Source organism: Monomorium pharaonis, chromosome 11 (genome assembly GCF_013373865.1).
Source record: "Monomorium pharaonis isolate MP-MQ-018 chromosome 11, ASM1337386v2, whole genome shotgun sequence".
In the NCBI taxonomy this organism is placed as follows: Eukaryota; Metazoa; Arthropoda; class Insecta; order Hymenoptera; family Formicidae; genus Monomorium; species Monomorium pharaonis.
In genome coordinates this window covers 7,809,258-7,834,684 of record NC_050477.1, presented here as the reverse complement: position 1 = coordinate 7,834,684, position 25,427 = coordinate 7,809,258, and the positions used below count along the sequence as shown (strand labels likewise).

The window sequence follows — 25,427 nt, the reverse complement described above, 5'->3', positions numbered from 1 at the left end:
TTTTTTATCCTTTCATAAGAATTATGAAATAAAAAGAGATTATAAATTTATTGAATAAATACTTGTACGTGTGACAATAACGATAAAGAAGCGGAGAAAATCGAAAAATATACATCTCATCGGTCAGTTTATTATAGCGCATCAGTTGAAACCCTATTGCGTTCTTTCGCGAGAGACCGGCATTCCAAAAACTTTATCCGACCGAGAATTTTTGGCCGCGGGGGTACGATCGATCACGATCGCGATCCGTACGACAGACTCGATCGATCGATCGTTCGGCGGACGGCTATCGGGAGCGCGTAGTTGAATGGGTCTGTCTCTCTTTACTCTCTCGCTTGATCAAAAAAGCCAGCTGCCGTGAACGCTAATTTCGGCGCGCGTGCCGCGAGGCTTTTTAAGCGCCGTGATACAACTGTAAGCGCAACGTACAATGCAACGCAGCGCAACGTCACGCGCATATCCGAAAGAGCGCATTCTGAATACCGCGCACCTTGCGCCCCGTTAATTACGAGCCGGCGGAATAACGCCTCCCTGTACTCGCTTTTTGCGCGCAACTTTCGATGTACGTAGCGCGTATCTCGAAAGCACATACACAAATCCTTTGACATACTCATTAGATGTCTCGATAATTATGTCGGTATGTATTTTTAGAAAAAAAGATAAATAACCTTTATTTCGTTTCGTGCAGTTTGCAGAATGTTTTTGAATAATATATACAATATTGCATTATTATATTTCTTTATTTTCTCTTCAAATATATAATTATCGAAACGTTTTCTCTTGACAAACGTTTTCTAATTACAAATTTAATTCGAAAAAGTATAACTATAAAACTTTAATGGCATTTCATTCGTTTGTTGTTACAATTTTTATCAACACGCTTTTATCTGAGACTATAAACAGTCGATATTTTGTTCGATTTAATTTTTATGTCCCAATTCTTAAGAAAGGAGATTGAAAGTACTGCATATTGACTGTTTATAGTTTCAGATAAAAGTGTGTCGATAAGAATTGTTAAACACCAATGACGGAACAAAATTGTTAGAGTCGCTTCCGGGATATCAATCATGTCGAAAAATGGAAGGCGCCTTTAAGGAGACGTTGCTGGAGCCGTTATCGCTCTAATCGAAAGATGTACAACCTCAAAGAAATATATATATATATATATATATATATATTATAAAAGATATATACATATATACGTACGCACGCGCTTGCGGGCATTCTTAAGCAGTGAGTATCAAGGAAGGAGCGAGACGATAAAACCGCGTGGCGGCCTACAGGCGGCAATAAATGTTTTGAGGCTCGTAAAAATGTTATTGCCTTCTGTGCGGCGCGATACCAGAAGACAGCGCGCGAAAGTAAAAGGGGGACAACCGAAGTGATAGAGACACTCGGGTCGGAGCCCTCCGAATCCGTACAGTGCTGATCCGCGTTACATCAGCCGTACAATAGTGACGTAATAAGTTATGAACAAGAATAATGTGAGCAAAAAAACAATGTTACCTTAGTTACGGCGTTAGTTACAGAATACTTTATGTATGTAATTATTTCGTCTGACATTTTCTTTTGTTAACGTTAAATGACTCCCTTTTTACAAACCGTGTTATTTTTAAATTATTTACAGTGCGAGTTTTAGAGGACTGTGATTTTTTAGAGTTATCTACTTTTGAATACTTTGAGTAGGCACATTTATTCATTCTTTGTATCACGACTGAAAAATATATATAGATGGAAGAAAAAAACTATGTATGAGGCTATAACTACATGTACAAAACAAACGTGGACTATGAATAATTTAAAAATAATGCCTGGGTGCAAATCGACTTATTCTGTAGCTAAAACACCTTTTTTCCGGTTATATAGTTCGTCACTTCGAACTTTGTATGCATGTAATACAGAGTATATTGTTCGGACTTGATGATACGTGAACTAGACTTTGATTCGAACGTATGTAAGAGAAGTCGGCTTGGAATATCGCGAAAAAGAGCTGGAACGAATGAACGACAGACACACCTTCCGTGCATGTAACTCGAGAAATGGCATTCGTCATCACGAGACCGGTCTACTATCACGTTTGCAGGACGAATAGAATGACAATGCCAGACGGAAGTGAAAGATCCAGGAAGTGTTACGTGTACAATATTAATGTAATGTATAAATGCTCTATAGGGTGCGCGTAAAATATTTTTTTGCTTAGAATTGTAATTTTATCTGCTCCAATCAGTGACCAGTTATTTTTTATCAAATTTACCAAGCTATTTATTTTTCTAAAATTACTTGCAAAAAATATATATTGAGGAAATAAAGTTGAAAAATATACACACGCATATACATAAATTTAATGATCATAGAAATATTTTTTAGTTGATTATTACAAGCTTATATTGTTTTATAAAGTAAAATTAAAAGGCTATATGAAAAAAAATTAGAAAATTATAGGAGTAAATTGGAAAAAAGTATCGCAATGTAGGAAGCATTAATGAAATTCGGCCCTGGAAGAATAGGGAAGTAGTCTGCGAAACAATACTGCGCACACTCTTTTTATTCCGATGTAATGCTCCCTCTTAGCGGCTCCGCTAATATCGCCGTATAATCTGTCGCCGTTTCGAATAAATAACCCGCGGCGTGGCTAATAAAATTTCACCGCTTGCGAAATTTTGTCAGTCGCGTCGCCCTCGCGCGTCGCTTTTTCGCGCGACAGAAGATTTCCGGCTGATGCGTTTTTCATGGGTGGCACGGGATACTGTCTATATAAAGACACATAGCCCAGTAGGGCAGAAGGCGGCACAGCGTGCACCGCGGCGTCGCTTCATTTGTCTTTATATTAACGCCGCCGTGTAACGCTACCGTAACGGCGTTATGACGACAACACAACGGGTAGCGTCGGGCGTCTACACCGGCGTGAAACAACTTTTTTACCCCTCTCAGCGTTCTCTCGCGGCCCTTTTTTTCGCCTCTTTATATAAACGCGCCGCCGTTTTATGAGGGACGGAGGCAGCAGAACTGCCCCTGATTCCAAATTATTACCCGTGCGAACGTCGTCGGGGGTTGCGTCTCCCGGCAAATTGCGTTTTCGCTGATACGGAAGATGCGCGACGTGATCGTGACCGAAGATAAAGTTAGGAAAGCATATATTTAACTTATGTGTTTATTAGGGAAAAGAAATTCAAGTTCTTATCAAATTGATTTTTCTGATGAAAAAAAATTAACCAATAAGAAAGAAAAAGATATGATTAATTGTCAGTTATCTTAAAAATAAAATAATGAAATAATTTTATAAAAGACTTGAGAATCATAAACGTCACAAATTAAATACCTTGTCAATGCATTATTGAAAGAGTAAATGAAATTAACTTGCAGTATCCGATATACGAGGCGATGTTACGTAAAATCTCGGACGGTCCCCCCAGCACATTAGCGAGATAATTGCGAGTCGAAGTTTCCTAGTGCATATTCGTGTTGCTCGCGGGCAAACTTTCAGATCTATAATAGACGTGGCGGCTCACGGGAGAGATGCCGCCTTCTCGTCTCGACTCGATGCAGCACGGCGGCGGCGACGAGATACGTCGATATCTCGATATAGGTACATACCGACCTGCAGGTAACTTGCAGCAGGGCGGAGAATAAAGTTTTCTGCCGCATTTTCTCATATATATATATATATATATATATATATATATATAAAGTAATACCGATACGCGAGGTCGGTTTCTCCCCCCCCCCCCCTTCTTCTCGAAGAGGGCGATATTGGATGGTCAGTCCCAGGGGGTTAATTCCGGACTGAAGGGCGGAAAATATTCACGGTTCCTTAAAATCCGACGAGCCTGTCTCTTACGAACTTCCTCTGGGGTAGCGTTACGCCAAATGGTCATTCAAAATGGACCAGCAACCCCCGTCGTCCATTTTCTACTTGCCCACGGCAAGCGTCTCTTAATCCGTACCGAACTGTCCGGGATACGTTAGAATACCGATATTTTTCTGCGTTAAATCTCTCTCTCTCTCTCTCTACAGTAACGCACTTGTTTTTTGATTGCAGTCCATCCGCTGCACGGTGAACGCCTGCTCCTGCGAATCCTTCACACCCGGGAAACGCCATCTGCGCTGCTGCGAGAATTGCCGTCACGGATGGGTCCCACACGGTAAGTCCGAATGCATCTCAAAATAATTTGTTTCGCGATATCGAAATTTACGTACGAGTTGGACGCACCTTTGAAAAAAAAGAGACAAAAAGCAAAAGGAAAAAAAAAGAAGAAAAGAACGAACGACGGCGAGAAGATTTTCCCGGGGATATTCCGGCGCCTCGCGGTGTCGCGTGCGCGCGTGGTTAAACGCAAATTTTCCAACTGTCAGCATACTTCATCCGACGGGCCCTCAGGGACGAAATTCAATTTTCCAACGATGACCGCCGCCCAACCCTCGCATCGTAGCCGCGCGCCGGCCACCCCTTCGCACAATAGGAAGAAATGCGCGCACGCACACACGTATCGAACACGCGTATTCGACGATATAAGACGTCGGAATACTTTATGCCCCCGTAAGTTCCTGAATACGAGGAGGTGATCCAGGGGAGGCCCGAATCGGCCACTGTGCTTCGCGCAGTTTTATCGTCCGAGGCTATCTCGACACCCGATGGCGAACAACTGCGCGCGCGCGCGCACGCACGTACGTGCACGCGCATACGTCAAACCGCGCTTAAAATTCCGCCTGCTTGACCCGCGATAGATTGGACGCGGCGCGGCATGGAATACATATCAATTTCGGGCTTCTCCTTTTCCGCCCGATCCCGGGGGAAGGCAGTTACACACATTCTCTTTCTGTCTCTCTTTTTTTTTTTTTTTTCTTTCCACCCCGCTTCGACTCTCCGCGTTACGTCGGAACAAGAGGTGTCGCAATCTCTCGCGCGCGTTCTGTTGCGCAAAAAAGGCGCACGTTGCGAACCGGCGTACGTAGTAATTATTCTCTCGCCGGATTGCCGGGTTCGCGAATGCTCGTCGAAGGCGGATTAGGGTGATTAACAAACGTGTTAAGGCATAAAACGCGAGCGAGGTGCGTAATCAACGAGATAATCGTGCGCTCAAACACTTGTCGGTTGCTCGCCGATTAGCCGAATTTTGCATAAATTTTTGCAGCGCGCGCTTTTAAGTTTGCGCGTAACCAATTAGCCATTAAACTGCGGGCTTGTTATTTTTGCGCGGCATCGCAGGAATATGAATATCGAGAAAAGAGTAATGGATCTGTTACTATTGTTATATACTCGTTTTGAATATATCATATATCAATAACTGTTCGCGTTTTAAAACAGAAATTTTCATAAACTTACTGCGATATCGAATATCATAACAAATGTCGAAAACAAATTCATTGTTCACGTAATTAATACGCACGTTTTTACTGTATCATTAAGAAAAATATTGATTGCTTGACATAACGATAACTACATGTCTCGTATTTTTGCATCATAAATTAACATATATTCTTATGTACATTAATTCAAAGTTATCGATATCAGAAGACGACTGTAATAGGCCGAAGTCAATTTTAAAAACGCGAACATAGTTTTATTTCTCTTTCGACATAGTCATACGTATGACTTAAATTAGAAATCTCGTCCGTCAACACTTTTTGTTAAAACTGGTTTCGTAGACGGGAGAAAACGAACTTGTCATTATTGATCCGTCAATGATTACGATAATAATCTGTGATACGCATTCATAGTGGTCGAAAAGTCGATCACGCGTAACGACGGAATTATTGTCGAAAATAACGAATATAATTAAATAGATTACATTTGAGATGTGGCGCACGTAAAAAAGTGCACTGTCACAAGAGTATAGCGTTATTTTCTTCTTTCTAATAAGTAATTGTTAGAAAATTTTCAAACATGAAAAATATAAAATTATAAGATCTTAAATATTATATTTAATACACGCTATATTTGTAATAGTTTAAATATCAAAAATACCGAATTTGGATGATTTACTTCGGCTCAAGCTCTTAGCATCATGTAATCGGATTTAAATTGTGTTTCTCATTTTATATCGAAAATTTAACATGTGTCGAGCGAACTAAGTAGAGCATCGTTAGCTGCCACCGAAAAATGCGTCGATGCGCGAGGGCCACGAGACCGTGAACGAAATCACGAGTAGTGCACTGACAAAGGCCTTTTTAAATTGTAATGAGCTGCCAAAGAGTGAATTATGTGCCGTCCAAGTGCCATCGAGTCCTCCAGCGGACCCCATCCTATAAAACCCCGGCGTACACGCGTGTATATCCCGGCATCCCTGTGGCCGCTCGGCCACCCCACGTCATGAATATATTTACATTGATCGGCCGTCTCGGCATTTTTCATTTGGCTCGTCGTTGTGTTCGGACGAGCCGAAGTGTGTCCATCCCTTCGATACTTTATTTATATCGACGGGACGGGACGTGTCTGTCTCTTCTCCATGCAGTTTTCATCGCGCGGGAACTCGCGTATGAGCGATGAATCCGGCCCGACGCTAATGATCCTTTCGTCCTCGCCCGGAAATCCCTGGAGTTTAACAAGATGGCTTCCTGGGCCGCCCGTGCTCGCGAGAGATGCGTATCGCATATGTGAAGCGTCCGAAGTCCGATCGTAGTGTCAATTTCAAGAGAGAATGAGAAAAAAAGAGAATTTGCTTTAAACGTAAAATTATATTCATATAAAGCTTATCTTGTAAAATCTTTACCTATTTGATGAGATTCGGCTTCGGCTGCCTGACGTTTGATGGTAGTCGAAAATCGTTTTCCATTTTCACGTCTCTTGTCAGAAAATTAGCAGATTATTTTAAGCTCAACCTTTTTTACAAGAGCAAAATATTAATATTAATATTCTCTCTTTTTCTCTCTCTCCCTCTCTCTCTTCGTACCTCAGGAATCATTGTAATATCTACCTCAGGTACTACCCTAGTACGATGAAGCGCACGCGCCATCAGCATGGGGAACGATCGAGGAGTAACCTTGTGAGATCATTACACGCGGATTAACTTAAGCCGCGTTTTACGTACATACGATATCCGCGCCGGTGAGCGGGAGAGCGGTACGGGCGGCGGCAGGTCGCTGAAATAAAAAATCACGGAAAGTAGATGCGCGCCTAATGAAGGGTTAGAACGGACGGCGGGGTACAGTTACGCGATTAAAGCCTCGATGTCGAGTATATAGCGACCTTCTTTCCGCCGCGGCGTAACCTCGACGATAAGAGGATACGCGTACTCTAAATTCCGTCCGCCCTTCCTGGTAATACACCGGGGGAGCAATTTAGCGTACGGCTTGGCGAGAGGCAGAGAGAGAGAGAGAATTTTCCGAAGTTCGCCTTCAATACTTTACGTGCCTGCGCGAACCGGTCATCTACGCTCCAGCCACCCTGACCATCTCCACAATCTAGTCCAATTAAACGTTTTTCACCGCGCTTTATCGTCTGTCCAGTATTCGGTTTATCCGACGTCTTTTTACTGTGCCGAGCGTACACATCGCGGCGGAACCTGAGTCATAAAGCCATCGATTACACTCCGTCGATAATGAGTGGTATCCTTTATTACTCGGCTCGCTGTATCCACGCGAGGCTCATTTCAACCTTCGCCAAGAAGAACTCGCCGCGATCGGTCCGCCGAGCGCATTGACAGAGGCGATTAGTATCGCGCATCACGATGAAGTCACGTTAAAAGAAAACAACACTTGATTGTCCCCGTTGATTAACCCTCGATTACTCAATCTTAGATCGATATTTCCTTATATAACAGTCGATCGTCCAGACACGATAATAAACTTATTATCAATTGTTTGTAATTTATTCTTTTTTAACTCGTTTGCCGTCGTTTCACATCTTGGACAATAGTTTTGAGGTCTATCCGAGAACGGAAAAAGGAAATTGGCAGAAAAGCTGTCGGTATATCCAATTTTACGATTCGCCTAACGCTAAGAGGAGGAAGACGTCTCTCGACAACAAGAAGAGGAACCGTGTAGTTACGAACGGTGACAGGGTTGAAACGCAACATCTGCGCCTCCATCTGCACTTCTCACCGATCGGCAGCTGGCGGAAGGTGAAGGAGGGAAAGGGCCCCGCGGGGCCCCGACGAAGACGTCGAACTTTGGCCCGCAAAAGGGCTACGCACATCTCGGCGCGTGCACGATAAATCATTAAAAAGGCGTAGCCCGGAGTAACGCCGCGCCGCCGTTAATAAACGCGCCACCAAACTGTGAATTACGGCGGCCGTGAACGAGCGGGGGTTGCACTCGCCCCCTCCCCCACCCCCTGTCGCGGTCTTTGTTTCGCATCGGCCTGTGACCGAACTCCACCAGGCGACAGGGGATGATTTACCTTCCATTCCAGTGAAACACGCACTCGCAATTATTTATCCGAACCCTCATTACAGACCTCGATAGTGATGTTTCATGAGACTGTGTTAGTTTTTAAGAATTCTATTTTCAGTTTTATCACAAAAACATCTGAAAATTAAAAATCTTCAGACATTGCAATTTGCTTAGTTTGTTAATGCTTGAACAGTTACAGTTTTATTTATGTTCTCGAAATAACTAAAAAAAATATGGAAAATTATAAAATAACATTTTTTTTATCTTAAGATTTTTATATTTTACATTTAATACATATTTTATGAACTTTGCAGCTGATGTTTTGCAAAGATTTTTGATTATACAGATGCCAAATATTTTGACACAAGAATAGTTAATAATGTTATACGATACTATATTAAAATACTGTATTAAAATTTTAATTAACAGAATTTTTTTATATAAAGCACGTCAACTAATATGAATCAGGTTTCCATTATTGTCTTAAACGTGCGTGATCGTTCTTGAAAACTTCATCGTGGGGTTTCATTATTCTATCAAGAACATTGAGATGCGTCTTTTAGAGCTTAAAAATACGCAAGTATTTGTTCTAATACGAAACAAATGTTAATGGCGATATATCATAAGCCGATCTCCGATCACCCTATTGCACCCTTCCTCCCACTCTACCACCTAGAAAAAACGTCACCATGAATCACAGCCGAGATGCTAATGTACCAATTTATCTCGTCCCAACTTTATTAAGACTTACTTTTTCTCGGCGCGAAGGGAACGAAAGACCATAGCCATCCATGCTGCTCTCGCTCGTCTCGCCGGGACTTCAATTTACACATCTATATGCATACAAACGTAGCGCGTATGTATTTGTGCATAAAAAGAAGATCGATATCGGATGGGTGAGAGAACACCTATAGGCAGCGTCGAGAAACGGACTGACAAATTCCCGCGACGGAATACACGCTCATAAATCATCGTCCGGTTTGGCGGCCGAAAGAAAGATGACGAGGTCGTCCTCATCGTGATGCTCCTCGAAATTCCATCGGGTGTGACGCGTCGGTCCCGCTGTGCCGCATCATTGTCTCATCGTCATCGTGTTCTACACGCGAAAACTCTCCCCGTCTCCGAAATCGCTACACTGGTCCATTAACGCGCCCGAACGGCGGAGATGGCCTGCTTGCTATTTTGCACGCGGAGGCTGTGCCGCTGCATACATTTCTGCATTGCACTTAAGAGACCGATGAAATATTGTACTTCCGAAAATACTAAGCGAAAGCTGTAAAGAAACACTGTATATATTTAGTAGTATTTAGTATTTTAATTATTGATGTCCACAGTGTTCCAATATTTGACATCTTATGTATAAACAACAGACACTTTTTGTTTGAGCGTATATAGTGAGAGAATATTTATTAGACAAAATCTTTTAAAGGAGGATTGCAGTCATTTACGTCTGAGGACATTTACATTCCTCTCGATCAATGAGTATTTAGATGATTATGAATATTGATATGTATCAAAAATTTTTTATAACTTTATCGAGGATTGGACTGCAATTAAAAAAGATTTTAACGACACCACATAATTCCTTACACACATCAGCGTTGTTAATAAATTACCCAATAATGTTCGTGGTTAATTCAGCCTCTCGATTATCCCGTCGATAGGTAGGAACACTTGTCGAAGGAGCGAGCAAAGTGCACCGGACGACGGAAATAGCTGCCGGGCTCTGCCATATGGGCACGACGGGCGTACGACGGCCAGAATGTCGCTCGATAAATCCGGCGGGCATACAGATTTGTCACGCGCGCGAAAATAGATGTGGAATAAGCGAGGGAACCTGGACCGCGGACCGCGACGTCGAGGGCAGGGAGGGCGAGCGAGACGAGAGAGCCGATGCATACGCGAGACGAGAGACGGAGGGCGCGAGAGGAATGAGGAACGGGTTGGACCGGACGCGGTTGGTGGGCCTCGACGTCGCCGCGTAAACACGAAGGCGCCGCGGCGCTTTACGACGCCTCGGTGCCACGGCCGCTGTTTAACTTACTGGCGACTTTCTGGCACACAAACCATTTTCACTGCCGGCCGCGGTAACGACGACACGCACTACGTCAGGTTAAGACGCCTGTCGCGACGACGCCTTGCGAGGGGCCGTCGTTGGCAGAAACGCGTCGTTCAAAATTGCAAACACGTTTTCGTATGCCGTGCGATGTAATCCCGTCAGGTTTTCTGGCGTGTAAGAAATATTCTCCCCGTATGGAGACGTAAACGCGTGCAATCGCAGGGTTGTAAAACGTCAATTATGAAAATATATAGACTCTTCTAATTTTAGTTCTTCTCAGATGATGTACTCATCAAAGATGATATACAGAGAATTTTAAAAAGTGTAAAAAAAATGTAATTTTTTAAATCACTGTGTTATCTATTTCATTAATCGGAACGTTAATGATACGAAGTTTGAACTTTTCGTACGCTATACAAAATGAGATTGGAGGAAAATTCAAAGGAACAGTCGCGTACCGAATATGACATCGACGGAAGGACATCGCGTCCCATCGGCGCGCCATAGTTCTCGGTCTTACTTGCTCGCGCAGCAATTTTCGGGATTAGGATTAAATATTGATGGCGCCGGCTGATACAGATTAATGTACATTCACTGACACCTCGAGCTTCTCAATCTAGTCGACGCGCAAACGTTATTTGTCTCTCGTCCTCCGTCAGGAGAAACGTAGGGCTCCCCCTCCTTTTCTCGGTCGATTCCCAGTCCCGTTGCTTCCACGGACGAACGACGAGGAGGGATCTCTGATTACCACCTCGGACGCTGCACGGATTGTCGAGTTCTCTTATCTGCTCCGTTTCTCTCTATCGTACCAAGTTTCCATCCTTGCCGCGTCCCTTTAACCCCCTCGGCCCTCGCTAGCCTGTCCAACTTCGGTTATGATGAACGGTGTCGCTGGGGGAGGCATTTATCCCGAGATACAGCATCCTGGGGGAATCTATTAGCGCAGCCCTGGATAGATGCGAGCTTATTTACCCTCGCGATAACGTCGAATTATCTCGAGGAGCCGCGCGGCCGAAGATTCCTCCCGATGAGATTCGAGATGAAAAATACACGTCGCGACGAAGTAATCAGACAGAAATCGAAAACGAGTCGGTATGGGAGATAGAACGACTTTTATGATTTTAATAAATTTAGTTTTCATATCGTAACACACAAAATGTTTTATTATTACTGTACAGAATTATGTTGGTCTTTATATCTCTATTTTTATAATAAGGTAATAAAATTTTATTCCCGCCTAAATAACGAGCGAAGTACTTATTTCTAGCAGCGCTTGAACTGATTTCGAAAAATCTATTAACCGTCCGCGCAAACTTGCACTTTCCCGCTATTAACAAGCACAATATGATCGTGATCTAACTCTACTGTGGTCAGTTTCACTATGAATCACCGTAATCCGCGCGTAATCGATCGTAATCGATCGATGGACGAGAATCATGATCGAGAGCGCGGTCTCACTGCGGAAGTGCCTCTACGAGAGGAGAGGAGAGGAGAGGAGAACCGAGCCGATTAAAGAGTGCTGCGTAACGAGCGTTTCGGCCGTGATCGTTCGCTGTAATTAATGGCGGACATTGCGCCGGGACAGCCCGCGCCGTGTAATAATCGGTAATTACTCGTGGTAATTAAATAATGCGTTTATCGCGATATGCGATCGATCAGCTGGGTGGGCCACGAATTGGCGGACGAGTTGCATCGCCGTTCGCGAGGACGACGCGTCGTCCTCAGTGAGACCGGGACGATAAATCTCTTTCGAGTTTACTCCCACCTTGGCGGTTTGCCCTGAAATTCGAGTGCCGCGAGATAATGTGCCGTTGAACGAAGCCCGAGCATCGAGAGAGAGTGCTTTCCGTCTTCGCTCGCGCTCGAGTGTAAGTCGGCCCTTATTTTCTCACTTAGTCGCCGCGACTGAGCGCCAAGTGTGACTCCGAATTTCATTTGCCTAATGACCGGTTTCGCCGACGTCTGTTAACTTTATCCACGGCTTAAATCGATTAATACTTTTTTTTCTACGATTAAAATAGGAAAGCTACAAGAGAGCAAGTGAATAGATTGAGCGACGTTGATTTGAAATTTATAGCTTTTATAATTTTCCTCGTCAAACTAACAATATTATGTATTTTAAGAAATTAAGAGAAAGTCTTAATTTTTATTGTATTATTTATTATTATAAAATCTCTCTTTGTTTTCGTGGTGGTTTCTTAATTCTCTTTTAGAATTAGGAATGTATTAATATTAATAACTTATAATGTATAATCAATATCACTATATGTGTGAATTGCATATTTAGAGATACAGTAATGTAATTTTGAAAAATGAGTGGCTGACACCTTTTTCTCGTCCGGTGTAGTCTGGCGAAACGCGGATTAGTCTCCGCGATATCGGGGCAAACAAATGGCGCCATTCTTCCGAGAAACGTTCCACTTAATAATACAGATAACCCCGACGTCCGTTTTTCATCTGTAAAGACGTCCAGTTGCTCTTTCTTACGCATTTGTCAGTCGCGGTCAGTTTTTGCAAGCGTCGCTGTTCGTGATCGGCCTGTCAAGTCGAAAACTTTCCACTTCCCTCCTTTTTGGAAACAAGTCAAAAGGGCATTCCCCTTCGAATGGAAAAGCTAACTTATGAGTATTCAAAACTGAGAATTTTACGCACGTAGGAATTCTATGAGGTACTTTATTCAGTTAACTTCATACATTTCCTTTCACGAAGATATTGATGATTAGATATTTAAAGACATTTTTAGCAAATTTATTATAAAGAAAATTGATTCAAGATTGATCGAAGAATTTTCAGGTCAATGAAAGTACAGTGATCGGAAATGCTTTGCATAAAAGTACTTTGTACATAACTTTGTCATAATTTTCTATAATTTCGTCATAATTTACTTGAAAATCTCTTCATGTCGCTTAGAACGAGATTAAAATATATTTCCCGGCTGTTTTAGATTTTCTGAAATGATAAAGTGTTGCTAGAGTGAAGGGGCAAAAAAAGGATTAAAAAGACGATTGTACAGCTGCTAAGCGGCAGACAGAATTGTGGGGACTATTTAACCGCAAGGGGAGAGAAGAGGATGCGGTCAACGGGGTCTCCGCGAGATTAATGTGTCGTCTCCTATCACCGGTGATTGACAGCCCCGTGACCGCGACAAAGCGCCGACGTCCCAACGCACCATCTTAACCCTCCCCGTCGTCCCGCTCCGTCCTCTTGGTTTGTACACCAACGGCGACTTCTTCGGGAACGTCGCGTCGTGAAGGTGCGCGATTACGGCCGCAACTGTCGTGCGTTATTGAAAGTTTACTTCGTTCATTTTACGACAGCTTTCATATATTTCCTTTATCGTGCGCTCGTCAAATTTCGATTAGAACTCACGTTGAAGAATATCGAGATGAAAATTGGTATTAATGTTTATGTAAATTTTAATATTTTTTGCGGAATTATTTTCTCTTTTAATTCATAAACGCTGTGTGTGTGTGTGTGTGTGTGACAAACTCTCGCTCCGAGACATTACATTTAAATAGCGGGAAATTATAATGCTACCGCGCATAGGGTCGTATCCGAAGAGCTTCCCATAACGGAAGAAAAGTTTTGTAAAACAGGTAGTATTGCTTTTCAGTCGATCCCGCGGGTCTGCCGGCAATTAGCCGAGCGGTCGCGGGGGTAATTAGATGAAGGTTTAATTGCAGGCGCTGCCTCGTCGTAGTTCGTAAACGAGAAAAGCTCGCCTGTCTCCGAGGTGCAATTCCCCGCATATTTACATCCCCCGCGGGATGCGAAGGGGCTGCGGAAAGGGATATAAGGTAGGAGAAAAGAGCCGGGTGCGGCGGCGGTGTAGGCGAGAGAAGGCGACGAGACGGTCCCTTTCGACGGTTTTACCGTTCCCCCTGGCCGTCTTAAAAGAAAGGGTTAATTAAAAACAACAAAAGCTATCCGCGCCATTAGCGCTCGTTTGTATGCGCCGCGTTAGCGTTACATCCGGAGAAGGGAGGAGGAAAGGGTTTCTTTTGACGTACGACTTTAACCTTAACGAGGTTGCGCGTCGGCGACATCATCGCGGCGCATCTGTGAGGGATCGATGTCGAGGTCGATCGGATAATGTGAAAAAATATTCTGATCTCAAGGGCTTTCGAGCCCTTGTTCCGATCCGGGCGCACGAATCTTCTCGGTCGCGTTATTTATTCCTTCTTACTATCGATGAGATTGCACTTTTGCGCGCAAGAAGAGTGCAAAAAAAGAACGAAGCGGAAGGATGTAGGATCCCTCATGCGGAAGCGTTATGTCACGAGACATAAGAATTTCGATGTCTCACGGACGTAATTGGACCAAGGGCGTTACACCCTTAATTTAGCGAATAACTATTTGGCTAGCTGCTATCTTCACGTTTTTCGATGCCGATTTAGTGGTTTAAAATAGAACAGTGTATTGTGAAAACGTTGTTATAATTCCCAATGCTGAAGAGGTATCGAAGTTCTTCAAAATCTTTAAATTGATTTAATTAATCTAAAAATGTATAGATGCGCATAGAAACTTATGAAAACAGAAAAATAATTGTACAGACAAAAATCGAGGAAAAATTGATATTTATTTATATTATGAATTTTTATATAAAATTCAGTTATTTTAATCGGCTATTTATTGCTATAATATTCTTCTATTTTATTGTTTAATTTCTTAAATAATCAATAATATTGAATATTAATTATACATTTATGCTCGTTTCTATGATTTTCTATATATAATAATTTATTTGATTATATCTTCTATCATTTTGTTTATTATAGTACAAATAATTTTACGTGTATAAGAAACCTAAAATTTGTTGGAACAGCCACTGAATTTTCCTCGTTGCTTATAATGTTACTTCGTTTTAAATCCCATTGCGGCGTTCATATTAATTATATTAAGTCTCGCGAATCACACAGACGGTATTCTCGCCGCGCCAGATTGTATTCCGCGACGGTCGCACACAGCTAGGAATTTACTAAGATGGATGAGGACGTCGTGTCGGCTCGTGCCACACTCCATAACGTAGTGGTAATTAGCAAGAACTTGGAGTGGCCCCCGAGTTCGTTCAAAGTTGCTTCGACCAAGTCCGCCGCATTCGACGCACTCTTATTTCGCGTGGAATTATTTATCATCATTGTACCACTTTGCCGTCCATAGGTTACGAAGCGCGTATCTCTCCCGGGAGACCACCAGATACTCTTTCTAGAAAGGCCTAGCTAGATTAATTGAATTGGCCATTGTGAAAAGGACGTGTGCCGCAGGAAATCAATTTTTACGAGTAAAATAGAAGGGAAAAGTCAAGCTATTTACATATATTTATAAACATGATTAATGAAATCAAACAAGATAAGTGGGACTAATTATGTATTTGTAGCATAATTAATTAAATTATATTATTGTATTGAGCTTTAATAATCTAGCGTAATTAAATTTATTAGAAGAGTGCAAACGTACCATTTTCGAGATAAAGAATACGAAAGATAGCAGATGTTGAACAATACTATTAGGCGCGCCTAACTCGAATCATGCACGTGCATTTACTTTGGTCTTTAAGTCTTATAAGATATAGGTGTACATACGCGTTTTACTTAAAATCATGGAATCGGCGCAGGTCGCCGTCGTATCCCATTCGTAAAAGCGGTGAGATTTCGCGCGGCAGATAAGCGCGAAACGAGGTGCTGCGAGAAATAAAGCGGGACGTCGAGAAACGGTTCTGTAATTACACGTTCGGAAGTACGCGGCTCTTGCAGATTGACATCAAGCTTTTCGGGCTCGTCGCGGCCCCGAGCGTGCCGTGCGCATAAGAAACTTTGTATTACCGGCCCGAGCGTAATTTCTGCGAAACAGTCGCGTTATCAGCACAAGACTCCTTAAGCGCTGAAAAAGCTATTGCACTTATCGCGGTCCGATCTGACATTCTCCGCGAGGACTCTCGAACTCTCCTAATTTCCGAGCACGAGGGGAGGGGGGGGGGGGAAAGAACGCGATATCGATCGTCTCGGACGAAGAAACGCATTCGGGTGCTCTCTTTCTCTTTCTTTTTCTTCCGCCCTCCTCGTTGAATGTGACTGGTGCCACGATCTGACGATACTTCGCGATAAATAGCCGTATCCTCGAGGTGACTGCAAGAATCTCCGTCGACGTTTATATGTCTCTCCTATATTCCTCCTCGTCCGTCGCCCCCGCCTTCATCTTGAGCTCTAACCGGGAGTTATCTCCCCCGCAAATATATATTAATGCGAGGTGATATATCAGCTGGCCCCGCGAGGGACAAAACCTTAAATATTGGATAAGTTGGTCCGCGGTCTCGGCGGGCCGAGACCGAATCTCGGTGATGGATCGCCCACCGCTGACTGTCATAACAACTTCGGCGCTGGTACTTGCTCGATACTCGCGCGCGACGTCCATATTGTCCAGAAGATCGAGAGGTCTGAGTAAGAGTGACTGTTTCTCCTCGGCCAGCTGCGAAGCATGCTGGCAAACTTTCGTATTCTTTGATCGGGATCATTGAGATTGTTTGAACTCGTGATTAGCACAGCAAATCTTAGCCCGACCCGAATTTGCTTTTAACGTTAATTCTATACATACGTACACAATATTTATGATTGAATACAGCTCGAGCCTTGAACGGTAGAACATATGTCATTTGTAGAAGTTAAATATAGCAATATAGATATTTTAGAAATGAGGTGAATCATTTCGTCCGTTTTCATTTTGTTTTCATCTCATGTTCAACGAAACAAATATAAATATATGTACATTGTTAGTCTAGGGATTGATAATTGGTTGGCCGGAATGTTTTGAACGACCGTTTACCTAAAGGCGGTATTCTATTAGCTGAGAGGCCAAGTAGTGTCACGTCGACGCACCCGTCCCTCGAGAATCAACCCTTTGCCGGCCCCTGCATAATCCACGACCCCGCAGAGACCCAGCGCGAAATTAGAGGCCCCTTTTCAATCCGGCATCCTCCAGCGCCGCGAGAGATGATTTAGGGCAGAATTATCAGGAGGAATCCAATAACGAGGACCGCGGAATATGTACCGCGGTGAATTAAGATCCGGACTCGCCTCTCCCTTCCGTTTCGAAGAATGCGAAATAAGGAGATGCCAAACACAGTTGTGAAGTAACGAGCAAACACACGCTCTATGATACTGTAGCAATTGATTTGTCCTTCGTTGAAAACCAGAATAACGCAAGTTCAATCAATAAAAAGTTAACTGATAAAAGATATCACATAAGATGATATTTGAAAGTTAGCTCAAGAATAGCTCGAGAATAAAGAAGCTTTTTGCTTCGCAAGTCTTTGTCAGTCTAAAATGTTGCCTGTTGCGAAAGATTTAATTAGTTTACGTCGCCATTGTCATTTACGTCATTTCGAGTTTCTCACGGATATATCGGGGCTTCCAATGCGCGAGGGGAGAGCGAGGAGGGAACGCGCTTTCGAGAAAGAGTTCTACGCTGAGATCTCACAGAGAACAGATGTGCGTGAAAGAGCAGGCCGGGAGCATTCGCCGTTAAAAGAAATCGATACAAGATAGTACGTCAGCGTGGCGCGGAATGCACGTGAGGGACGAAGAGTGATCTCCCCCCGCGTATCGCCTATCTTCTCGTTCCGCGGAATGTCCGAGCGGAGAAAAGAATTCGGTAAATGTGCAACGAGCGTTTCGTGGAAGCGATAATGCGGCCCGATGTCACGGGAAGGGGTTATCGGGCATGACAACCGGCCTATGACATCGATCAGTCTTTGTCACTCGATGAACCTCGAGTATCGCTTAACATTAATTATTATTGCCTCTTCGACACTTTTAAGCAGCCGTGCAGAAAACATTATGTCCATGTTAGTCGTGATAACCATGATAAACCCGCGACTCGTTTGTGCAGCCGTCGGTTGCCGTCTCTCTCGCGTATTGTGAAAACCTATCGGATCGGTGCGCGTCTTTCGTGACAGATAGCGATATCTATGTCATTGAAATCTTGCGACGCATTTGCAACCGAGTGCGCGAAACTGTTGATGTAAAGTCTTTTATGCAATTTTTTTGTGATTAATATGTACAAATGCGTTTCGCGTGTAATCGATCTGCGATTAATGTTAAACATGATTCTTTTTATGAATAAGGAGTTATCGTCGTTAGAATTAGAAAAGAATCGGTTTAAGTTCCCTGGCTAAGCATAGGCATAACTTTTCTTGTTGCAAAAGAATTTATATTTATTTTACTTATTGAAATAAAGGTTAATCAGGGACGTGAAAACTGAATAAAAAATATTATCGCCGAATGTGCGTATTTCAAGTTTACACGTTGCGATAATAATTATTTTTAACATTCGTTTTCTCGCAATATTTTAACGTGCCGCGAAAAGGAGGCAGCACCTTTCGACAACGACGACGCGTATATCGCATATCCCGAGTAGTACGAAACCGCCCCACTTCGCAGCACCTAATATAACTCCGCTATTCGATCGCATGCCTCCAGTTTTACGGTGTAAACAGACCGTTGGCGAGGCCCCGTCACTGCGCGGATAAACTCGCCTTGACAGAGTGCAGGTCCCCCAGGAAATACTCAACCACGAAAATCCCGCAATACCCGCCGACATGAATCCCTTTCCAACGAGAGCCAGCGAGGGGAAAAAAAAAGGGAGTCGGAGATCAATTTCCCTAGGACCGGTCATACCTCCGCGATTCACTGTACGGCCGAGAGCAACTGTTGTTACAGCCGGATTGGCGTTGTGCCATCTAAATGTTTCCCACATTGTAAATTTGGACGGAAGAACAATTATAGCGGGAGTGTATCGCGCACGTTTCCGATTTTACATAATTTAGGAGTGTTTGATTTCTTTTTATGTTATTGATAGTTCGGTGGAAGAGGGAGGGGGGGGGGAGAAAAACTTAATTTCCGGTTTGAATTACTATCATTAATAATGGCATTTTATTACTACTGAACGTTTCATGCTGCAGCTATATTTTTAAGAATAGTATTTCTACTTTTGAAACACACGGGCGTCCATTTATCTCTATCTCTGCCTGTCGACATCGTCGCTTGAGATCTCGAGCGGGAAGCCGATCGCCTCGCGCGCGCGCGTTGGACGACGACTACGAGGATCGACGCGAGAGAACGGCGTATGCACGGATTATGAATGGAGGCAGTGTGCGGTCACGTCAATGCGTGAAGCGTGCGTGAGGTTAGTTACGCATCGTTTGCCAGCCCCAGGGGTGTGTTCACTCCCGAGTAACTTACACCAAACGAGCGAGCACGGTGCTGCGGGGGTGCTATCACAACATGAGTCTCGCGTTACCGAGAGCCAGCGCGCGATCGAAGCCGCGGGAACGCGATAGGGACGAGAAAAAACATCGCTCCTGTAACGGGAGAAGCACGACACGTCAACGTCTCCGCTGTTACGAAAGTGGCGTGAAAGGATTTGTTTTTCCCGAAGGCGACGTGCGTAAGAGAGAGAGAGAAAGGGAAAGAAATATGGAGAACCTGGCGCGGATTAAAGACGATGCTACCGAAGGACCTCTGCTCTTTTCACGCGCCGCGTCGAGCCGGCAGTGACAAAAACAAGAGATCCATGTAGCTCGAGCCATGTATTATGGATAGGCATGGACAGAGATCCGTTTGTGTTCGCGCTATCGTCGTGCAGTGGCGTACGTCTCGTTGAGACGCCAATCGGACGAGGGTGCTGTCGCGCTTGTCGTCCGACAACTGGGAACAATATGAGTATCTAAAGGACGTGCTGAAGATATCCAAGATACCGTCTAACATTTCAGACATCTGCTCGATGTCTCAGGCTTTTGGGCTTTACTATTTGACAAGTTGTTAGATAATCGTTGTACAGGAAACATCTAGTATAGCAGTTTTTATATATTATTTTATTATTAACTTGAATTTTTGGTACTTTTTAAAAATTATTTTTAAAGACGCTGTCAATGATTTACACCTTTAATAATACGGAATTGATGGTATGAGACGTAATCGTTTAAAATTATTTATTTGCTTTGAGAAAGGCTGAAGAAGAGATAGGTATTATTGAAATTTTTAGATTTAGAAAATTTCGAAAGATCAAGCAATAAAAATTTACAACGGTTATTCTTCATAATTCAGGAACGAGGAATCCAATTCTCTCGATCAATGGCACATTTGTTGAATACGAGGCTACACCAATGCCGGGGCATAATTTTAGAGGAGCAGCCACATAAGGGGAACGTTGAGTGGTGTAAGCTGTCGAATGCAGTTAATAACTATCTAGTAACACAGTGGCAACATTTCTTTCGCTCGAGTGTCTTGCGCTCATCAGTGATAATTAGCGCCGCGTTGTTACGGTAACATCATGCACTCGGGCGATCCTTTTGTAGATTGAGCATTATTTCATTGTCACCGACAATTGGATTTATCGCAACAATAAACAATAGATATCGAACAAGTAGAATTTAAATTTGAGAGGAAATGCTCTACTATATGTAAAACAGAAATAAATCGCTGAAATTTATTTTTAGAAACATTTCATTAATACATTTTGCGACAGAGGAATAATGCACCAGCAACGATAGACGTTGCATTTTGCATCTTTCATTCATGCTTATCCGAAAAACTATCTCGGCAATTTCGCGAAGGAGAAATCGGCTCGAAATTGCGTCTGGATTGCGTCCGCAGTGTTTCATGCTAATTCAGCGATATCCCGTATATCAATGCGATCGCGATGCGACCGATGGAAGCCGCAGTACGTGTCTGCAATCTGTGCGACTGTCTCGGCTCGCTCAATTTACCGCCGGATACATGCGATCCGTTGCGAACGGCGGACAGCATGTGCTGGCGGGAGATAAGAGAAATTATCGTTAAAAACACGCCAGAGCGTGTCCGCTGTCGGCACGACTCCCCGTCTCGTCTCTTCCTTTTTTAGTCCTGCATCGGGCACATGAGGGCTTACCCCGTAAGCGGCCGCACTTAAGTTTTTGCCGACCGCGCGGGCGAATCTCCGGTCGAATCGGGGAAAAAAGCATCCGCGGTCTCGCGCGCGCGCGCGATCTCGACGGAGCGACACCGACCTCGTCGGCGGGGTGACCCGGGGGTCGGCCCCGGGATCCATTATCTCGCCCGCGCGTCTCCCGCTCTAACGAGGTCCCCCGCGCGAAATTAATGAAACGCAGAAGGGCCGTGGCGGGCACGAAGGAAGGCGCGCGAGCGAGTGAGCGCGTGTGGATAAGTTATTATTAATGAGCCGACCGCGCGCGGCCATTTCTGCTCGGCGGTGAATGAAACGCGTCGCGGGATCACATGAGTGATTTCACTGCTCCAGTACTCCACTTGCTTTTTGCGACGCGACGAGGCGCGCTAACGAGAATCACCGGCGCGCCTCGCGCGATACAGAGTTCATCAGAGGAAGTCGCTCGAATTCTCTCTAATTACGCTAAGAATCCCGCGGGTGCGGTGGTTTTGAAAATTTCGCACAGAAATGAAAAATTTCGATTCTTTTCACATTCCTCGTGACGTGAAATTCATCACGAAAATTGCGAACAATTTTTTCTAATTCTATTAGCTCTTGGTGTTGTTTTAAACTTTTTAGAGATGGAAATTCTCTCTCTCTCTCTCTCTCTTAACTGTATATTTGTTACGAGTAGCGGGAAGGAGAGATACAAAATTTAATATGATCCAATATAATTTAGAGCAACATCTGGATGAGATAATCATGAGCGTTATCGATAAAACTAGAGAGTAAAAGACAAAGAGGGAGGATAAGAGTATATATATCTGCCCGGTCCCAGTCCATTATCTCGGAGAAAAATAAAACCAACCGCACATAATCCGCCGGTAATCCCGAATACACGTTCGCGGCGCCAAGGGCGAATTACTTTAGTTTGCAACTTCGTCCGATAATCACGGCGGTGGGCCCCGCGTACCGCCGCCTCGCCGCCAACCCCCTTTTCCTTTCGTCGTTCTCATCCCCCTTCCGCTCCTCGCGTCCTACCTCCTTCGCGAGGCATAAAAACGAGCGTTCCATAATTGATTTTGTTCTTCGGAAGTTGGCATGCGCACCCCGACAACGCATGTTGAGGATGGCGGCGGCGGTAACGCGAAACTTGCGAAAAGCCTCGGCACCGCCGTGCTCGAGTGGGTCTCGAAGCCGTTAAAAGTTTTGTAACGATCCCTCGCGGAAATTCCCGATCGTCCGACCGTTCGCCAACTTCTAGCTCTCGCCCGACAATGGGAGAACTAAGGGAGACTAAGGAAGAGAAGAGAAACGCGCGCGTGGCCGAGGGGCAGAGGCGGGGATTGCCCGCTGAAGACCCCGACCGCCCTCGCGTCGCTCGCACTTCCGGTCTGTGTTTGCAAGGGGGTGGAAAATTGCCGCGCTGAGAGGGCGACACTCGAGCGAGGGTAATGATAATTAAACCGGCGAGCGCGGAATTGCGCCAAAGATATATACCCGGGTTGAATCTCATCGGGCATCGTCATATCTATATATGTTCGGCTTTGTCTTACGAAATCTAGTAATCGTTTTAAAAAGAAATCGCACACGCACACATATCGTGACATCACGTTGTTTCGTATGCTGTTAATTTATATGAAAATAAAGCAACTCGGAAGTATAATTAGTCATAGGAGAAACTGCGCTTAACCTGAGAAAACTAGCTGATCGAGTTAATGCAAGTGGAGCTATAAATCAGAAAACAAGTTTTTTTATTTAGAATTACTTTTACCGTCCAATTTTTTGCATCCTATTTTTCCGCCGCGTGTAAAAATGAGATTGTTATCAACGTCGGTATTTTGTGTAATCACAATGCCCAATTTTCGCGTCTGTTGCAAGTATATATGTATAGATATTGTTAACAATATTTATTAAAAAACAGGATATCAGATTAATTTAGCACACTTGCTGACTTTTGCATTCGACTATTTACGGGTTTTTTTACAAGTCTGATTAAAGAAGCCGTATATTGCGACCGCGCACGTTAATAATAGCGAACGTTTGGAATTTAACGTCGTATCTTCGCGGAAACTTTCGAAATGCTTAACCTCGCGGCGAGAGGGTTAACGACCTTACGTCACCGTCTTCCTATTCGGTCGCATTTTCACTCGTACGCGTGCTGTACACATCGACCGAACAGCGCGGTCGTATTGGTTAAAGTTGCGTCTCGATGTTCGCGGCGGTCTGCACGCCGCGCCGGTCTGATGTATGGCGACAGAACTGGCAATTATTATCGGTGTATTACCACGGTAAGCGTGCGTGGCGGTTGGAATTACCATATACTGTTATTTCGAATCCGCTTTTACAGTCGCCTCTAATGATAGTGGCGTTATATCTTCCCTCGACCCTTCTCGAAGCCCTTCGCCACCGACCATCAATCTGGCCATCATGGTAAAACGGCTTCTCCTTCGGCAACGGTCACGCGGTAGATGTGTATCTAACCCGTCGTGTTAATCGATAAATATGCTATTATAAGATTAATTTTAATAATTTCTTCTTGTCTAGTTCATATATCATTATCTTTTTTTTATCCTTTAGCCTTTTAACCTTTAATTTTAAATAACTCAATAACTGTCTGGCATTACAATTTATTTAAAATCCGCTTGACATTAAAAACGGAAATGTTTCTTATTTATTCGTGCAATTTAAATCTAATCATTAGAAAAATTTCACTTTTTTTAATATTATACTTACTATTCCAGTTAGCTAGACATGTCAATTTTAGCCCCGTTTAAAATTCGTTAAATTTTATAAAAATTGTGAAACTTTTCTAAAATATTATTTGATTGACAGAAAAACTCTTGTAAGTAGCACTCCCGTATGACTACCGCGCGAAACGAACGCATTATGATATTATCTTGCTGAACGCCTTGCTGAACGTAATGCGGTTGTTGAGGAGAAAATCACGTTGTCATGCAGCAGAACGCAGTTAATATGGCAGTTAATGCGGCTTTCACGCAGGGTATTTCTTTTTCGTGTCCCAAGATAGACGACGACGTGGACGACGACGTGGACAACAACGTGAACGACGACGAGGCGGATCTATTGCCGCGAAGCTTCTCGAAGTAGGACTCGAGACGTGGACGACCACTCGGCGTTTCAAAGCCGACGGTCCACCTCGTATAAATCATCCTAATAACCGTGCGGTTCCATCTGCGGACTCGCCAAAACGCATATATATATATATATATATATATATATATATATATATATATACATATTGCACGTACATACAGACGCTCTGCGTTGTATAGATATATACATACATACATACATATATATATATATATATACGTGTACGCAGGTACATTTCGTTTGGCCCGCGCGAATATCGCATGCATTATTCAGGGACTCGGACTGGCTGCACCAACCGTGCGAGACCGGCTTTGCATAAGCGTTGACGAGGAAAACCGCGCCGCGAATATAAGCGCACGTCCGATCCGAACGCGTTCCCGATTTGTATTCATTGATAACCACCGCGCGAAGGCGTTATAATTGCCCCTCCGGGCCCGATTCGTCTCTTTCTCTCACTCTCTCCCTCGTTTTTCTCTTTCGAGATTTTTCTTTTGCCATCGTGCGGCGCCTCCGTCTCTGATTTATCAACTTTGGCGATATAATGCAGATATCCGATGTCGGTGCGCGTCCGCATGGTTCAATCCGAACGACGACGTTTTAAAGACGTGCGTATGTGTCGAGTACAAAAACCGGATTTACTTAAAAATTATTCTCCCCCCCTCCCCGATATATGACGCAGATCGGGTCGAAAGTGAATCGAACACCAACCAACGCACTGTTCGCATTCGTTGTATCTTTGCGCGAACTCCAATAACGATGATTCGCGTACACGTTATTCGTTTGTCCGTTTGTACGTTCGTTGTTCCCGTTCTCGAACACGGGCTTTTCGAAGCGCGATTACGGTGCACATTACGCACGCATACATGCCACCGTAGCTCGGTTAGCACGGCATAATTAGCGCAGCGTTGCTTTATTAGCAGGAGACAACGTCCCCCGGCCGACGGGCATTGTTGGTAACTGCCAGTAATCTCTTCGTGTTTGCGTTGGCCGTGCACATGTT

The 25,427-nt window shown here is 43.9% G+C and overlaps 1 protein-coding gene and 1 long non-coding RNA gene across 4 annotated transcripts in view; one reads left to right on the top strand and one right to left on the bottom strand.

Annotated features, from left to right (window-relative positions):
* The window catches only part of LOC105837961 (zinc finger protein basonuclin-2), a 250,438-nt gene that overhangs the window by 86,093 nt on the left and 138,918 nt on the right, over window positions 1–25,427 (top strand). For all 3 annotated transcript variants that reach the window (XM_012683177.3, XM_012683178.3, XM_028191323.2), the window contains exon 3: window positions 4,040–4,142. In XM_012683177.3, the coding sequence (XP_012538631.2) occupies window positions 4,040–4,142 (103 nt within the window). The remainder of the gene's footprint in view (window positions 1–4,039; window positions 4,143–25,427) is intronic.
* Window positions 4,827–13,619, bottom strand: LOC118647822. Its single transcript, XR_004964962.1, has 2 exons — window positions 9,083–13,619; window positions 4,827–9,003 (listed from the first exon to the last, which is right to left on the bottom strand). It is a non-coding gene; the product is annotated as an uncharacterized LOC118647822 (long non-coding RNA).